This window comes from Papio anubis, chromosome 7 (genome assembly GCF_008728515.1).
Source record: "Papio anubis isolate 15944 chromosome 7, Panubis1.0, whole genome shotgun sequence".
Classification (NCBI taxonomy): Eukaryota; Metazoa; Chordata; class Mammalia; order Primates; family Cercopithecidae; genus Papio; species Papio anubis.
In genome coordinates this window covers 10,130,669-10,146,796 of record NC_044982.1, presented here as the reverse complement: position 1 = coordinate 10,146,796, position 16,128 = coordinate 10,130,669, and the positions used below count along the sequence as shown (strand labels likewise).

General features: G+C 44.2%; 1 protein-coding gene across 4 annotated transcripts in view; it reads left to right on the top strand.

The window, feature by feature from the left end:
• The window catches only part of AK7 (adenylate kinase 7), a 96,084-nt gene that overhangs the window by 12,299 nt on the left and 67,657 nt on the right, over positions 1 to 16,128 (top strand). For all 4 annotated transcript variants that reach the window (XM_009212219.4, XM_009212220.3, XM_009212221.4 and 1 more), the window contains 2 exons: positions 840 to 948; positions 4,792 to 4,886. In XM_009212219.4, the coding sequence (XP_009210483.1) occupies positions 840 to 948; positions 4,792 to 4,886 (204 nt within the window). The remainder of the gene's footprint in view (positions 1 to 839; positions 949 to 4,791; positions 4,887 to 16,128) is intronic.

Below are 16,128 nucleotides of genomic sequence, written 5' to 3'. Positions count from 1 at the left end.
CCAAGGTGGGCGGATCACCAGAGGTCAGGAGTTTGAGACCAGCCTGGCCAACATGGTGAAACCCCATCTCTACAAAAAAAAAAAAAAAAAAAAAAAAAAAACCCAGGTATGGTGGCGTGTGCCTGTAGTCCCAGCCACTTGGGAGGCTGAGGTATGAAACCACTTGGACCTGGGAGGCGGAGGTTGCAGTGAGCTGAGATTACGCCACTGCATGCCAGCCTGGGCAACAGAGTGAAACTGTGTCTCAAATTAACAAAAAAAAAGCACTGAAAATGATCAGCAAAGTTACTTCTATTTAATGTATAAACTTTACATTTTTAATCATGAAAAGTTTCTGTATTTTTAAAATATTCCCAGATGTCAACTGTAATAAGATACCTTACATCTAGAAAGAGAGCAGATTAAATCCATCTTGAGAATTCTAAGACAATCCACATTCATCATTCCTCAGCACTTCTGAGTGATTCGTGATATCTAATTGCTCAAATAATCTTGCATAGAGTTTGAATTAGTTTTAAATGCCTCACTCATTTTCTTTCAGTGTGTTCTAATTCTTCCCTTCTGAATTGGAGCTTAAACAGCGTGCAGAAATAGTACCTAAGATTATTATGCAATTTTTAAATCATCTGTTCCAAGCTGTTTTCCTAAACTTCTTTGTTACTTGAAAACTACACACAGAAGAGAGTCACAATTTCATTTTAAATAGAAATCCTCCTGCAAGCGTTTCCTGTGGGACTCTTCGGTGTAGCATACCTATTTTGAAAATTATCATTTCATCGAAATATTAAGGTTACCTTGTTAGCTGCCTGCTGCAAATGACTGTCAATTTTGTTTTTCAGGCCATCTCCCGAGAAGACCTTCTCATGCGCCTGCTGGAGTGCGACGTTATTATTTATAACATCACTGAGAGCTCACAGCAAGTGGAGGAAGCCATCTGGGCAGTCTCTGGTCAGTGAGGTGTACTCTTTTATCTCCAGAGATGCTATTGTAGTGCTGCTTACTTCACCTAATAGTCATCTAGGAACACTAGGCAAAGTAGGGCTATAGAAAAACTGGTCTGAGACATACCTAAAGTATGAAATCCGTGATAATAATATGAATAGATACTTCTGAAGAATAGAATATTTTTAATTATCAAAAAAATGAAGGCCGGCATAGTGGCTTATGCCTGTAATCCTAATACTTTGGGAGGCCGAGGTGGGAGGATTATTGAGCCCAGGATTCAAGACCAGCCTGGACAACATGACGAGACCATGTCTCTACAGAAAGAATAAAATAAAATAAATGTATTTTTTTAAATGAAACATTACCCAGGCTGAAGTGCAGTGACCTGATCATAGCTCACTACAGCCTCGAACTCCTGAGCTCAAGAGATCCTCCCGCCTCAGCCTCCTGAGAGCTAGGACTACAGGCTTCTGCTACCGTACCCAGCTAATTTTTATTTTTTATTTTTTTGGTAGAGATGGGGACTTGCTATGTTGTCCAGGCTGGTCTCAAACCCCTGGAGGATGGCCTCAAGCCATCTTCCAGCCTCAGCCTCCCAGAGCACTGGAGTTACAGGCATGAGCCATGATGCCTGGCCAAAACATTTAACTTTTAAAATTCAACCTGACTCATTCCATAGGCACTGCTTAAGGAGGTGGAGTTGAATGTACTGGGGAGATACAAAGACAGATAAGAAAAGGCACCCCAAGGTACAAGTCATCACATAAGAGACAAGGCACCCGAGAGAAACTTTAACTCAACAAACAGGGATGTGCTCACAAGAAAGTTATGTATAAGAGGCACGTGACTTTAAGAGGGGAGGACTTATTTCTAACTCTAAATATTTGATTCAATTCAACAAATGTTCCCTGATGGCAAAGGTCAGGGAAAGCTTGTAGAGAATGCTTGTATTATGAAAGTGCTTTGAACAATGTAATGAATTCTAAGGACCTCAAGTCTAAGAGAACGAAGTGATGTTTAGCAAGGTGGTGCTTTTGTGATTCATCTCCTCCAAAACAACCTCATTTTTTTTTTTTTTTTTTGAGACAAGATCTTGCTCTGTCATCTTGCTTTGAAAAATGTAATGAACTGTAAGGACCTCAAGTCTAAGAGAACAAAGAGGTGTTTAGCAAGATGGTACTTTTGTGATTCATGCTCCCCCAAAGCAACCTCATTTTTTTTTTTTTGAGACAAGATCTTTCTTTGTCACCCAGTCTGGCGTGCAGTGGCGCAATCTCCACCTCCCAGGTTCACTCACTGCAGCTCACTGCAATCTCCACCTCCCAGGTTCAAGTGATTGTCCTGCCTCAGCCTCCCAAGTAGCTGGGATTACAGGCATGTACCACCATGCCCAGCTAACTTTTGTATTTTTAGTAGAGACAAGGTTTTGCCATGTTGTCCGGGTTGGTCTTGAACTCCTGACCTCAAGCGATCCGCCTGCCTTGGCCTCCCAGAGGGCTGGGATTACAGGAGTGAGCCACTGCGCCCAACCAAGCAACCTCATTTAATACATCAAAATGCCTCCATAGGTGCCTCTTGATTGTGAATTTCAGACATTAACCACTGACTTCTTGCTGTGACAGATGGGCATCGGCCTTTCTTAGGACCACCCTCTCCCCCTCAAGGAAATGTAACCTTTTCTCAAGCTTTGACACTGCATTTCCTTTCATGAGCTTTAAAATGTAGAGTGTTTTACTGCTTTCTTCTAACAAAGAGGTTCAAATAATCAAGAAAATTTTACTTTTCTATTTAGAGGAAAACTTTTAGCTGAATTACTTCCTTTTTGAGATATAGAGTGTTTGTGTCTGCAAGAAAGTATAGTCAGATATCCTTCAGTCTGTCACCAGAGTCACCTGGGAGGTAGGGGTTGGTAGGGCATGAGGTTGGTAAGGGATGGGGACTTTGTCATTTTACCTAATGCACAGTCTTAGATTTTGTTTTTCTCGCAATGGATATGTAATCCTTTCTTTCTTGTTTTTTTAAAGATAGGATCTTGCTGTGTCACCCAGGCTGGAGTGCAGTAGTATATCATAGCTTACTACAGCCTCAAACACCTGGCCTCAAGCAATCCTCCTGCCTCAGCCTCCTGAGTAGCTAGAATTACAGGTGTGCATCCAACTATTTTTTAAGAACTTTTTGTAGAGACGAGGTCTAGACATGTTGCCCGGGCTGGTCTCCACCTTCTGGGCTCAAGCAATCCTTGGCCTCCAACAGTGCTAGGATTACAGGCGTGAAACACCACACCCGGCTATGTATTATATTTAACAATGTTTTATTTAATTATTTTTAAATGTCTTAGAATTATCCTATCCTTTTGCAGATACTATGGAAGGAAGGCAGGATGACAGAAGAGAAAGGAATACATTATTAGAAAGGAGAGAAAATATTTGCATATAGACAAAGGATGTGTTCAAAGGGGAACAAGCAGATCATTCTAGACCTATTATAAATATCATAAATAAAAAAGAATAACCCAGTTAGAGGACCTCAAAGTGTGCCGAGTATTCACAAAATAGGCCAAACTGAAGCTCAGCAGAGCAGAAAGGTTAAAAGAGCAAAATTAAATTGAAGAGAGAATTTTTGTTATTAGACTAAAAATAGAAACAAAAGTAACACTTAAAGTTTGGAATAATACATGATCATAGTGTTCTTAGACTTAATTCAATAACACTTTCTTGTTTTAGGGTAGAAATCCATACATTTATTAGATCCAGGATATCAGCATTTCATTTTGTTGCTTGTTTAGGGAATCACCTCATGATACTAGAATCATACCATGGCATCTGCACCACTTAGCCCCTCTGACAGTTTAATTAGACCTCACTTTGCAGCTTCAATATGTTTCTTGAAAATTATACATCATGAAGAATATGTTAATGGAATCCTTTAGCCAAATACATGCAAGGAGATTCAATGCTTAACTGTGTAGAGAGCCTTTTTGCAAAGCAACAAACCCTTTGGAAATAAAATGCTCACCTTTCCCTCTACCTCTGTCCTAAATATGAATCCCTACAAGTTGTTGATAACCAAACGCTTCTGCCTTATCGGTGCTCTCCACTACAGCCCACAGCCCCGGGGTGGAGTGGGAAGGGCGGGCACACCCTGAATTACTTCCTTCCACGATGGCTTTCACTGAACAGGATTGCCTTATGGGAACTCCTAAGAGGCCCTTCTGATGTGGGGCCTCTGCTGCCCCATCCCCAGCCTGCTCCCTTTTTGGGCAGCTGGCTAGGTGGCATGGTGGGGACAGCACGGGCCTGGCAGCCAGACAGCCTGGATTGGACTCTCTGCCCCATCACTTCCCTCTATGATCCTGGGCAAACTGTGCCTCGGTTTCCACACCTGTAACCCAGAATACCTATCTCACAGTGGGGGAAATTCAACAAAGCCCATGAGTTGTTCTAATTCATGTCAGCTATGATCTTATGATCCTTACTGTCACCAACCCTCCCAAAAAGTAAAAACCCACGGCCAGAGGCCAGAAAACAGGAAGGGGCCACAATTTTGAGCTCAGCTCGGAAGGGATCAAGCAACTGATGAGCATAGTGGAGAGAAAGGGCTGCAGTGGAGAGCACTGATGAGGCTGAAATGCTTGGTTGTGAACACCCTGCGGGGATCCGCATTTCAGATACAGGTGGCGAGAAGGAGGAGGAATTTGAAGAATGATGATGGGAACAGGTCAGAGAAGCATCCAAGGTAATAGCACCCTGGTGTTAAGTGGCTCCTACTGGTGGCTAATAGTGCATGTGATTTAGAAACCAAATTGTGCATGGGTCCAAATAACCATTCTGTTTTTTGACCCCACAGCACTCAATGAAGAAGTCAGCCACTTTGAAAAGCGAAAGGTATTTATTTTACTATCCACAGTGATGACTTGGGCACGATCCAAAGCCCTGGACCCTGTAAGTAGAACGTTAGCTTTCCTTTGGGTAACATTTCACCCTTAACACCTTGTAATCTGTGTGCGGAGGGGACTTCCTACAGCGAGTTGTGTATTCTCACACTCCTGAATCCTATCCCATGATAAGCACCCAACAGAGTTCATTGACTCTAAGCACATTCAATTCTAAGGGATTTCATCATTTTATATGCCTCTAAGAAAGAAAAATATGCTGCCCATGAAACTATAGCAAAGCTTGCTTATCACTTCTGCTTTGTATTTTAAACATACTGAAAAAGCTCTCTTTTAGACTTACTTAGACCCATATTTTTTGTCATGTACATTCTTGTGCATACATTAAAAAGAAAATATAGGCCGGGGCGGTGGCTCACACCTGTAATCCCAGCACTTTGGGAGGCCAAGGTAGGTGGATCACCTGAGGTCAGAAGTTCGAGACCAGCCTGGCCAGCATGGCGAAACCCTGTCCCGACTAAAAATACAAAAATTAGCCAGGCATAGTGCCGGGCACCTGTAATCCCAGCTACTCGGGAGGCTGAGGCAGGAAAATCGCTTAAACCCGGGAGGCGGAGGTTGCAGTGAGCCAAGATCATGCCACTGCCCTCCAGCCTGGGAAACAGAGTGAATAATAAATAAATAAATTTTATTTATAAATAAAATAAATGAAAAGCAAAAGAAAATGTAAGTAAATATAGTGATTATAGTATTCCCAAAACTTCCTCATATTCAGAGTCCATCTCTGAATCACACCACATTGTGTCTTTTTCCACACAACTCATGTCATTTATTTGAATCACATCATTTATTTGTAGTACTTTCCTATAAAGTACGTGGTTATTACGTTGAAAGAAAACATGAGTCACAGACATTCTTCCAACATTGCTTACTCTCTTGACTAATGTCAAATTGACATTTGCTGCTCTGTTCCCGTGCCTTGTGCCTATGCAGTACCTTTCCATTTCAGTGCTGAATCACGGTACACTCTTTTAAAAGGCAATTAAATCAACAGGAGTAGCACCTGACTCAAGTTGAAGTGATAACGATAGCAACAGTGTGTTCAAGGTCACAGTCACTGGCAGCAACATTGCCAGTGCTTCCCGACTGACTACAATGATAAACCATTGATCCCAGATATGTTCTAATTTCAGAAATGTTAAATGTGAAAAAGTACATGATATGGTCAATGGACTATATTATATATAACAAGGAGATATTTAGGGATTCATCACACTTATTGCATCAAATGCTATGTATTTGTTTAACTGTCTCTCCTCTGGTGGACTGAGAACCCCTTGAGGGCAGGGACCACATGTTTCATGCTCTTTCCTTGTAAAGTTTACTCACCTACTTTGGATGCCATCACCTCAAGGAGCAGGTCATGGTCATTTTATTCCTGTTATAATCCCTTTCCTCAGAGCGTCCAGCTAGGTGTCCACCATAAAACAATTACGAATCAATGGACTGGCTGACCGCTGTGCTAGTGTCCTGATTGTCCCAACCAAAGTAAGCAAAATAATGAATAAGTTCAATAGTGGACTTCGGGAACAGCTGGGCGCAGAGGATTCAACAATGTCCTCAACGCTCACTGACTCTCTCTCTTTCTTTTATGGTTTATTTTCTGCCCTGAGTAGACTTCACTCTCTAGTAAGCCCCCTACACTGAATGGACTGAGAATGGGGAAGAGATGGTTCCACAAAGAAAACATGGGGCAGTGGCTCCTGTGTTAGCTCCTGTCCTGTGGCATGCACTCATCCTCTCACTGTGGTTTTAGTTTGCATTTCCCCAATGACAAATGATGGTTTTAAAAGATTTATCAAGGTGTAATCAATGTATTAGGCCAGGTGTAGTGGTGCACACCTATAATCCCAACACTTTGGGAGGCCGAGGCAGGAGGACTGCTTGAGCTCAAGAGTTCAAGACCAGCCTGGGTAACAGGGTGAAACCACATCTCTACAAAAATTGCAAAAATTAACCAGGTGTGGTGGTGAACCTGTAGTTTCAGCTACTCAGGAGGCTGAGGTGGGAGGATTGCTTAAGCTGGGGAGGTCGAGCCTGCAGTGAGCTGAGATCACGCCACTGCACTACAGCCTGGGTGACAAAGTGAGACCCTGCCTCAAATAAATAAATAAATTTACTGTATTGTATACAGTGAAGTTAACCTTTTATAGTCCTGAGTTTCAACAACTGCACACAGTTGTGCAACCACCACAACATTTAGTATACAGAATACTTTCATCACTTTCCAAAGTTCTCTACCTCATGACACACACAAAGTCAATTCCAGTTGGATTACATAACTAAAATTAAAAAGCAAAAACTTTAATTTTTTTAAAGAAAAATTAGGCCCAGCACAGTGGCTCACGCCTATAATCCCAACACTTTGGAAGACCAAGGCAGGCAGATCACTTGAGGTCAGGAGTTCAACAGCAGCCTGGTCAACATGGTGAAACCCCATGTCCACCAAAAAATACAAAAATTAGCTGGGTAGCTGGGTATGGTGGCACACACCTGTAGTCCCAGCTACTCAGGAGGCTGAGATGGAAGAATTGCTTGAACATGGGAGGCAGAGGTTGCAGTGAGCAGAGATCGCACCACAGTGCTCCAGCCTGGGCGACAGAGAGAGGCCCTGTCTCAAAAAAGAAAAAGGAAATATTATAGAATTTATGGAGGATTCCTCAAACAAGACCAGATACTGCTAAATATTATTTTAATTGACAAATCTAGCTGCGATAGGATTAATGAAGTAATAAATAATATTTGTGTTTAAGATTTGCTTCTAAATAATCCAGGAGGTTGAGGAAGTCAGTGGGGGTATAGATATAACAGGACCGGTTATGCAAAACAAACAAGTTTATCCCCGACAAGTCTAATTGAAGGGGGCGTGGCAGAAGATGTGGCATCCGTTTGAAGTCAGAGTAAGCTGAGTAAGACTTTTGCTTGCAAGCAACAGAATCCAGCTTTCTTAATCAGAAAGAAGACGTGTTAGAAAGCATAAACAATATCTTACAAAACCCACAGTCAGAGATGCCACTGGGCGTCAAGGACGGGGAGCCATGGGGAGCTCGGTAAAGTCTCCCACTTTCCTCTCTGCTTTTCTCTGCTTCTCTCTCCTTGTCATCGTCACAGGAAGTCTTTTTTGTTTTGTTTTGTTGTTTTGTTTTTAGAGACGAAGTCTATAAAACAGAGACCTCCAAAGAAAGGTTTCCTCTGCCAGATTTACCAGGGTTGGCTTTTGAAAAGAGAGTTCTAATCATGGACTCTAAATCGTAATCCCTATAAGATAGACTTGGGATGGGAAGAAGAAAGGTGAGCTGCAAGGACTCCTGGTACTTACTTTCTTTCTTTCTTTTTATTTTTATTTGTTTATTTATTTTTTGAGATGAAGTCTTACTCTGTCGTTCAGGCTGGAGTACAATGGCGCAATCTCAGCTCACTGCAACCTCTGCCTCCAGGTGTCAAGCAATTCTCTTGCCTCAGCCTCCTAAGTACCTGGGACTACAGGCACCTACCACCACGTCCAGCTAATTGTTGTATTTTTAGTAGAGATGAGTTTTCACCATGTTGGTCAGACTGGTCTCCAACTCCTGACCTCAGGTGATCCACCCGCCTTTGCCTCCCAAAGTGCTGGGGTTACAGACGTGAGCCACTGCGCCAGGCCCTGACTCCTGGTACTTTCTTAGGCCTTCCTTGTCCTTGCAGTACCTTTTTTTTTTTTTTTTTTTTTTTTGAGATAGTCTTGCTATGTCACCCAGGCTAAAGTACAGTGGCATGATCTTGGTTCACTGCAGCCTCCACCTCCCAGGTTCAAGTGATTCTCCTGCCTCAGCCTCCCAAGTAGCTGGGATTACAGGCGCGTGCCACCACTCCTGGCTAATTTTTTGTATTTTAAGTAGAGATGGGGTTTCGCCATGTTGGCTAGGCTGGTCTCAAACTCCCGACCTCAGGTGATCTGTGCACTTCAGCCTCCCAAAGTACTGGGATTATAGGCGTGAGCCACCACCCCCAGCTACTCAGGAAGTCTTAACAGCCAAGGAAACCAGTTCTAAGTAAAGAAAGAGTCACTAACATAATAGGTTGGAAAAAAATATTTGTCAGCTGATGACCTTATAAAAGATAAGCTCTGTCAGTACGAAAAATGTCCCACCAGCAGCCCTTCTGAGCACCCCCAATACACAAATTGTATTATCTGTTTTCCAGTAGAAGGAACTCCAGGACTCTGGAATTGGTAGGGAGTTGATTCTGTGTCTTGGGCCAGTGAAAACTGGGATAGGCTGGAACCTATTGCTGATGCTATAGAGCCAAGATCTTTTCGGAGATGTCCTGAGTAGGCCTGAGCGGACGAAAAGGGCCCCCATCAGCCACGCTGTGAGAAGGCGAGCATCACCAAAGTGATTCTGTCTGTTGGGTGTTTCTCATCTGCCCCTCCAGAGCTACTCTCTGCTCTTCTCCACCCTGCTCCAAACTTGTAGTCTCGATCAGCAAGCAACCTTCTCCTCTGCTCCCAGCTGGGTTTGGCCAGTGGGGCTCACCGGTGGGAGGATGGCGGAATCGAGAAGAATGAGGTCAGATCACTTATTCCCCTAGCTCCCTTCTTCAGAGTTGCTGTGGGTAGCCTGAGTCTCTGAACTCAAGCCACTGCGCCTGCTGGGCAACCCCCGTCCCTGGGCTCTAATCGTCGCCTGCCCACTCAACACGTTTGGATTTAGGAGTAGTACAGAGCACCCTGTTCCCGGCCCCAGGTGATGCGGTTTCCCTACACCCTGCCCACATCTTCGTAAACAGTCCTGTTATGAAACTCTCCTGAAATTACCCAACGTTGAATATGCTGTTTCTTTCCCACGAGGATCCTGACGAATACATTATGCTTAATTGAAATCAGTTGAGTTTGTGAAAAGCCATGCCTCCATAATGTAACTCAGAAAAGTGAATATTAGATTGTTGTAGATGCTGCTGGCTCCCTGTCATGAAGCCACCCCACTCTCTTCCTTGCCAGCAGACCCATGACTTGTTAAGTTCAAGTGTCCACACTGCCCATGAGATCCAGAGAAGGGAGACTCTATCCACATTCCACGGGAAAATCCTGATGGATGCAAACTAGCCATGATGGTCCCATTCTTCTTGCCAATGTTTGGCTAAGGGGTGGGCATGCAATCCAATTTTGGGATGTGGGATGTAACAATCCTACCCCCCAAAATGTAGGGTGGCTTACACATGGAGGAAGTGTATAGCTTGCTCAGGTAAAATGTAAAACAGGTGTTCCTGATGATCAAGTCAGTCTTCTCCCAACTCTAATTCAAGATCCAGGCTCCTTCTGTTGGATGGTTCCAACACCTTCCAGAATGACCTCTGGGGCTGTCGTGCACACCTGCATCAGGCCTGTGGAGGGGGGGAAACACAAAAAATTATGCATGGGAAGCTTTACGAACCAGGCTTGGAAGAGATGCTCATCACTTCTACAAATTTCTTTGACTAAAACTCAGCCCATAGCTGAGGAGCCCAGAATATGTAGTGTAACTGCGTCCAGGAAATCCGTGGGGTTTAGTCTCTGGCACGGAGGAAAGATGGCCAGGAGACTCCCAGGAAGGGCTCATCCCTGATTAGGAGAGACTTCAAGGAAGACACGGGCTTTCTTTCTCTGTGGATATTGTCATGTCTGGATGTGAAGCTCAGACTGCTGCTACTAGTCTTGCTATGATCCTGAAAAGGAAGGCCACATACAGGAGGCAGAGCTCAGAAGGCATCAGAAAAGCAGAGCCAGTTTCCAGTGGCAGGGTCTGGGGAAGGTGTGGTAAGCGCCATGTCCGGCCACGAAGGTGGCAAGAAAAAGTCCCTAAAACAGCCGGGCGCGGTGGCTCACACCTGTAATCCCAGCACTTTGGGAGGCCGAGGCGGGCGGATCATGAGGTAAGGAGGTAGAGACCATCCTGGCTAACACAGTGAAACCCCGTCTCTACTAAAACACAAAAACAAAAAATTAGCCGGGCGTGGTGGGGGGCACCTGTAGTCCCAGCTACTCGGGAGGCTGAGGCAGGAGAATGGCATGAACCCGGGAGGCGGAGCGTGCAGTGAGCCGAGATTGTGCCACTGTGCTCCAGCCTGGGCGACAGAGGGAGACTCCATCTCAAAAAAAACAAAAAGTCCCTAAAACAGCCCAAGTAACAGGCCAAGAAGATGGATGGAGGATGAAGAAGACAAGGCTTTCTTTCTCTTTTTCTTTCTTTATTTTTCTTTTTTTTTGAGTGTGGCCCAGATTGGAGCGCAGTGGTGCAACCTCAGCTCAGCTCACTGCAACCTCCACATCCTGGGCTCAAGTGATTCTCTGGCTTTAGCCTCCTGATTAGCTGGGATTACAGGCACCTGCCACCATGCCCAGCGAATTTTTTAAACGTTTCTGTAGCGATAGAGTTTTGCCCTGTTGCCCAGGCTGGTCTCAAATTTCTGGGCTCAGTTAACCCACCTGCCTTGGCCTCACAAAGTACTGGGATTGCAGGTGTGAACCACCGAGCATGGCCGAAGATAAGGCTTTCAAGCAGAAATAAAAAGAGGAGCAGAAGTAATTTGAGGGGCTAAAAGCAAAGGCCATGGGGAAGGGACCCCTCGCCACAGGTGAAATTAAGAAATCTAGCAATTGGCTGGGTGTGGTGGCTCACACCTGTAATCCCAGCACATTGGGAGGCTAAGAGGGGAGGATCACTTGAGCCCAGGAGTTCAACACCAGCCTGAGCAACACAGCAAGACACCATCTCAAAAAATAAAAAATTAATATTTTGAAAAGGAAATCTGGCGAGCAGTAAGCTGTTCCTTGTGCCTGAGGAGATGGTGACCCTTGATTCCATCCATGTGTATTTGAACATCTGGATTCCCTGCATCACATCTTTTGCCACCTGTAGCTGGAATGAAGTGTTGTCTTGGAGCCTATTGTACATTTAAAAATAAACTTTTGGAAAAAAAGAAAACCAAAGAAAAAAAACAGCAGAGGCAAGCCAGCCCGTGGTCCCTGGAGCCACCCTACTCAGGAACACTACTTATGGGAGATGATTTTCCCAGTGCATAGGTCTTTTTGAGTTTGGTTTTCTGTCGCTTGTAGCCAAAAGCATCCAAACGGATAAAAACTGCACAAAAATCAGTTTTGTTACAAATGAAGGGTAAATATTAATTTATTTAATAAATTAAATTAATTTGATAAATTCATTTAATTAAATTAATTAATGAATTAATAATTAATGTATTAATTTTAATAATAGGACAATCTTAATATATATTGGGGTTGGTTTTTCCCTTAGAACCTGTTCATTTTTAAAGTCTAGCTATGTGCTTGTTTCTGTATGTGTGAGTAAGGAGATATAACCCAGAGGTGACCCTGATTCAACCAAATATTCCAGAACAAGGGCCGATGGGCTCTGATTGTCACACATAATAACCAGGTCGGAACAGAGTCCACCAGCTGATCCACGTGGGCAATCAAACACAATGACCAATTAAAAAGAGAATCCAGGCTGGGCACCATGGCTCATGCCTGTAATCCTAGCACGTTGGGAAGCCAAGGCAGGTGGATCACCTGAGGCCAGGAGTTCACAACTAGCCTGGCTAACATGGCGAAACCCCATCTTCACTAAAAGTACCCAAAAAATTAGCTGGGTGTGGTGGCGCATGCCTTTAATCCCAGATACTCAGGAGGCTGAGGCAGGAAAATTGCTTGAAGCCAGGAGGTGGAGGTTGCAGTGAGCCGGGATCGCGCCAAAATAATAAAAATAATAAAAATCTCAAAAAAATAAATAAATAAAAAATAAAGAAAAGAAAAGAAAGAAAGAAAGAAAGAATCCAACAGGGTGTTAGAATGTTACAAGATAACAGATTCGCCCATTGGTTTAATAAAGGACAGGGGAGATTGCCCTGTAGACTGTGTTCTCTACCTCCTAGAAAGAGGAAGCCTCTAAATGACCTTAGTAATTATAACAAGATAGTAGTAAGGCAGGCTGAATTTCCAGAAATGCTGACCGCCATCGATTTATAATGTAACAATGAAAGGATCACAGCTGTAACCCCTGCTAAAGGAAAGGTCAACCACTCACCCTTTACTGGAAAGGCAAAGGATGCAAACAGTTGGGAGGAACTAAAACCCATATTAAAGGTTTGGGTTCAAAATACACTTTATTTGTTGTGTTTGTAACAAATGAAATTTAAGGACTAAAGGGAACACAGCCCAGCAACTGGTCGCAAAGGTGCATCATACACAAACAGATCTCTGTCCCAACCAGGAATCGAGGAATGACAGCCCGGAACCTGCAGCCCCCTCTGGTTGGAATTTATGGGCTCCAGTGCCACTGGCCAGAGAGAGATTGAGCTTCCTTTTCTCTCAGTCACATTCTCAGAATGTCAGGAAAGAGATTGGCCATCCAACCTGTGGTTCTCTTGTGGTTCACCTCATGGAATGTGACCATTTCCCTGGCAGCCGTGAGGACAAAGGGTAGGGCAAATCCAGAAGAGGGGTGTTGGGCCAGTCACAGGGAGCAGGAGGGTGGGTTAGGCAAGCTGGCCCAGCACGCCATGTGAGCCAGGGCTGCAGAGGAGCCAGGACTCAATTCATCCTGAAGGCAAAGCTGACTACACTGTTTCCAGACTTGAGCTGGCAAGTGAAAATACAGGACACCGAGTTAGATCTGAATTTCACATAGACAGTGAATAATTTTTTAGCATACCTATACCCTGTGCAATATTGAAGACATGCTTGTACTAAAAAATTAGTCATTTGTTTATCTGAAATTCAAATTTAGTTGGGTGTCCTGTGTTCTACCTGGCAACTGTACGTGTAGGACACTAGACCTGTTTATGAGGACAGTTAATTGTGCAATATGTATTCAGTAGGTATCTACTATGTACACAGAATTGAAGTGGATCTTCCCCTCAACAACTCATTCTCCCAGCTTTTTCCCAAGGACATCTCCTAGCATCTCAGTTGCTCTAGCCTCACTCCCCTCCTCCCACCAGCCAACTCACTGGTAAATTCTGTTCATTCATCATCCGAAATGTATCATACACACATTTCGGTCTCTTCATATCTATGGCAACTTTCTAGCCACTCTCAGCCTTTAGCTTCTTGAACTACTCAAGTGGTTGTGCAGCTGTGGCCTACCTTTGTGCCCTCCAATCCATCCTCCACAGCACTGCCTCAGCCATCTTGTTGAAATGTCATTCACAACTCTGATATATCAGTAAAAACATGCGTCAGAATATCACAGGTACCTCCAGAATCTGTACAAGGGTGATATGTCAAGTTAAAAATACATGTATCAATCAATAGCAAACCAGGTGGCTAAAAGAAAGAAATACATGTATTGGAATATTACATGTACCCCAAATATATGTGCTATGATATATTAAAATGTGTGTCAAAATATTAAATTAAATAAATTCAGATCATGTTGCCGTCCTGCTTTAAAAGCGTAAAACTCAACTGGGCTTCGTAGCTCAAGCCTGTAATTCCAGCACTTTGGGAGACCAAGGCAGGAGGATTGCTTGAGACCAGGAGTTTGAGACCAGTCTAGGCATCAAAATGAGAGCCCGCCTCTACAAAAAAAAAAAAATTTTGATTAGCCTGGCATGGTGGCAAGCATCTGTAGTCCCAGCCACTCAGGAGTCTAGGTGGACTCAGCTGTTCCCAGGAGGTTGAGGCTGCAGTGAGCTGTGATTGTGCCACAGCGCCCCACCCTGGGCAACAGAGTGAGATCTTGTCTAAAAAAAGGGCTTAAAACCCTTCCATAGCCTTCTGTTGCTATTGGAATGAATTGAAACTCCTCAGCATGGTTCAGAAACCCTGATAAATGGCTATCACCTACCACATCCCCTACCACTTCCCAGCTTGGCTCCAGTCATTTTCTCAGGAGCAATCGTACTCCTACCTCTGTAGGGTTTTTGTTTTTGTTTTTTTGGAAAGGATTTTTGCTCTGTCGCCCAGGCTGCAGTGCAGTTGCACAATCTTGACTCACTGCAGCCTCGGCCTCCCAGGTTCAAGTGATTCTCCTGCCTCAGCCTCCCGAGTAGCTGGGATTACAGGCACCCACCACCATGCCCAGCTAATTTATGTATTTTTAGTAGAGACGGGGTTTCACCATGTTGTCCAGGCTCTTGAGGCCAGGTTGAACTCCTGGCCTCAAGTGATCCACCCACCTCAGCCTCCCAAAGTGCTGGGATTACAGGCGTGAGCCACCTCACCTAGCCTCAGTAGGGTTTTCATTGTGTGTTTCTCCTGCCTCTTCAGCTGTTTCCTTGTAAGCTCTGGGCTCAAAACTTTGGATGGGTTATTTAACTTAGACCAATGTGTTGTGATTGAAAGGTTCCATATTGAACACTATATTTTTAAAACCCTGAAACCCTGCTCCAACAAGGATCTCTGAATTTGGAAGAATTTTTACCAAATCACACTGTTGCATGGCTCTCAATTGTTTCTTCTGATTCCAGTAGGTTTTAATGTAGTTATTTTGGTTGCATCCCTCTATGGGACTGCACAGGATGGGGGAGAGACTGAATATGAGGTACAGGTCAGTGAACTGTCAAGAAATATTTTTCATGCCTCATTCCCAGGGTGTACTTAATCTTAGCCAGTGAAACCAGTTTTTAAAGCCTGAGCCAGCGACCTGCACATGCAATGTTCTTTTTAACATGTTATTTATTTTGGGGAGGGCCAGTTTGGCAAAGAGAAAAAGGAAAAAACAATTTAGGTTAAAAAAGAAAAAAAGCCGGGCGCGGTGGCTCAAGCCTGTAATCCCAGCACTTTGGGAGGCCGAGACGGGCGGATCACGAGGTCAGGAGATCGAGACCATCCTGGCTAACACAGTGAAACCCCGTCTCTACTAAAAAATACAAAAAACTAGCCGGGCGAGGTGGCAGGCGCCTGTAGTCCCAGCTACTCGGGAGGCTGAGGCAGGAGAATGGCGTAAACCCGGGAGGCGGAGCTTGCAGTGAGCTGAGATCTGGCCACTGCACTCCAGCCTGGGTGACAGAGCCAGACTCGGTCTCAAAAAAGAAAAAAAAAAAAAAAAAAAGAAAAAAAAACTACAGGCTGGGGCGAGGTAGCTCATGCCTGTAATCCCACCATTTTGCAAGGCCAAGGCGGGAGGATTGCTTAAAGCGAGGAGGTGGGGACCAGCCTGGGTAACAAACGGAGACTCTGTTTCTACAAAACTCAAAATAAATCAGCTGGGCATGGCGGTGCATGCCTATATAGTCCCAGCTACTCAGGAGGCTAA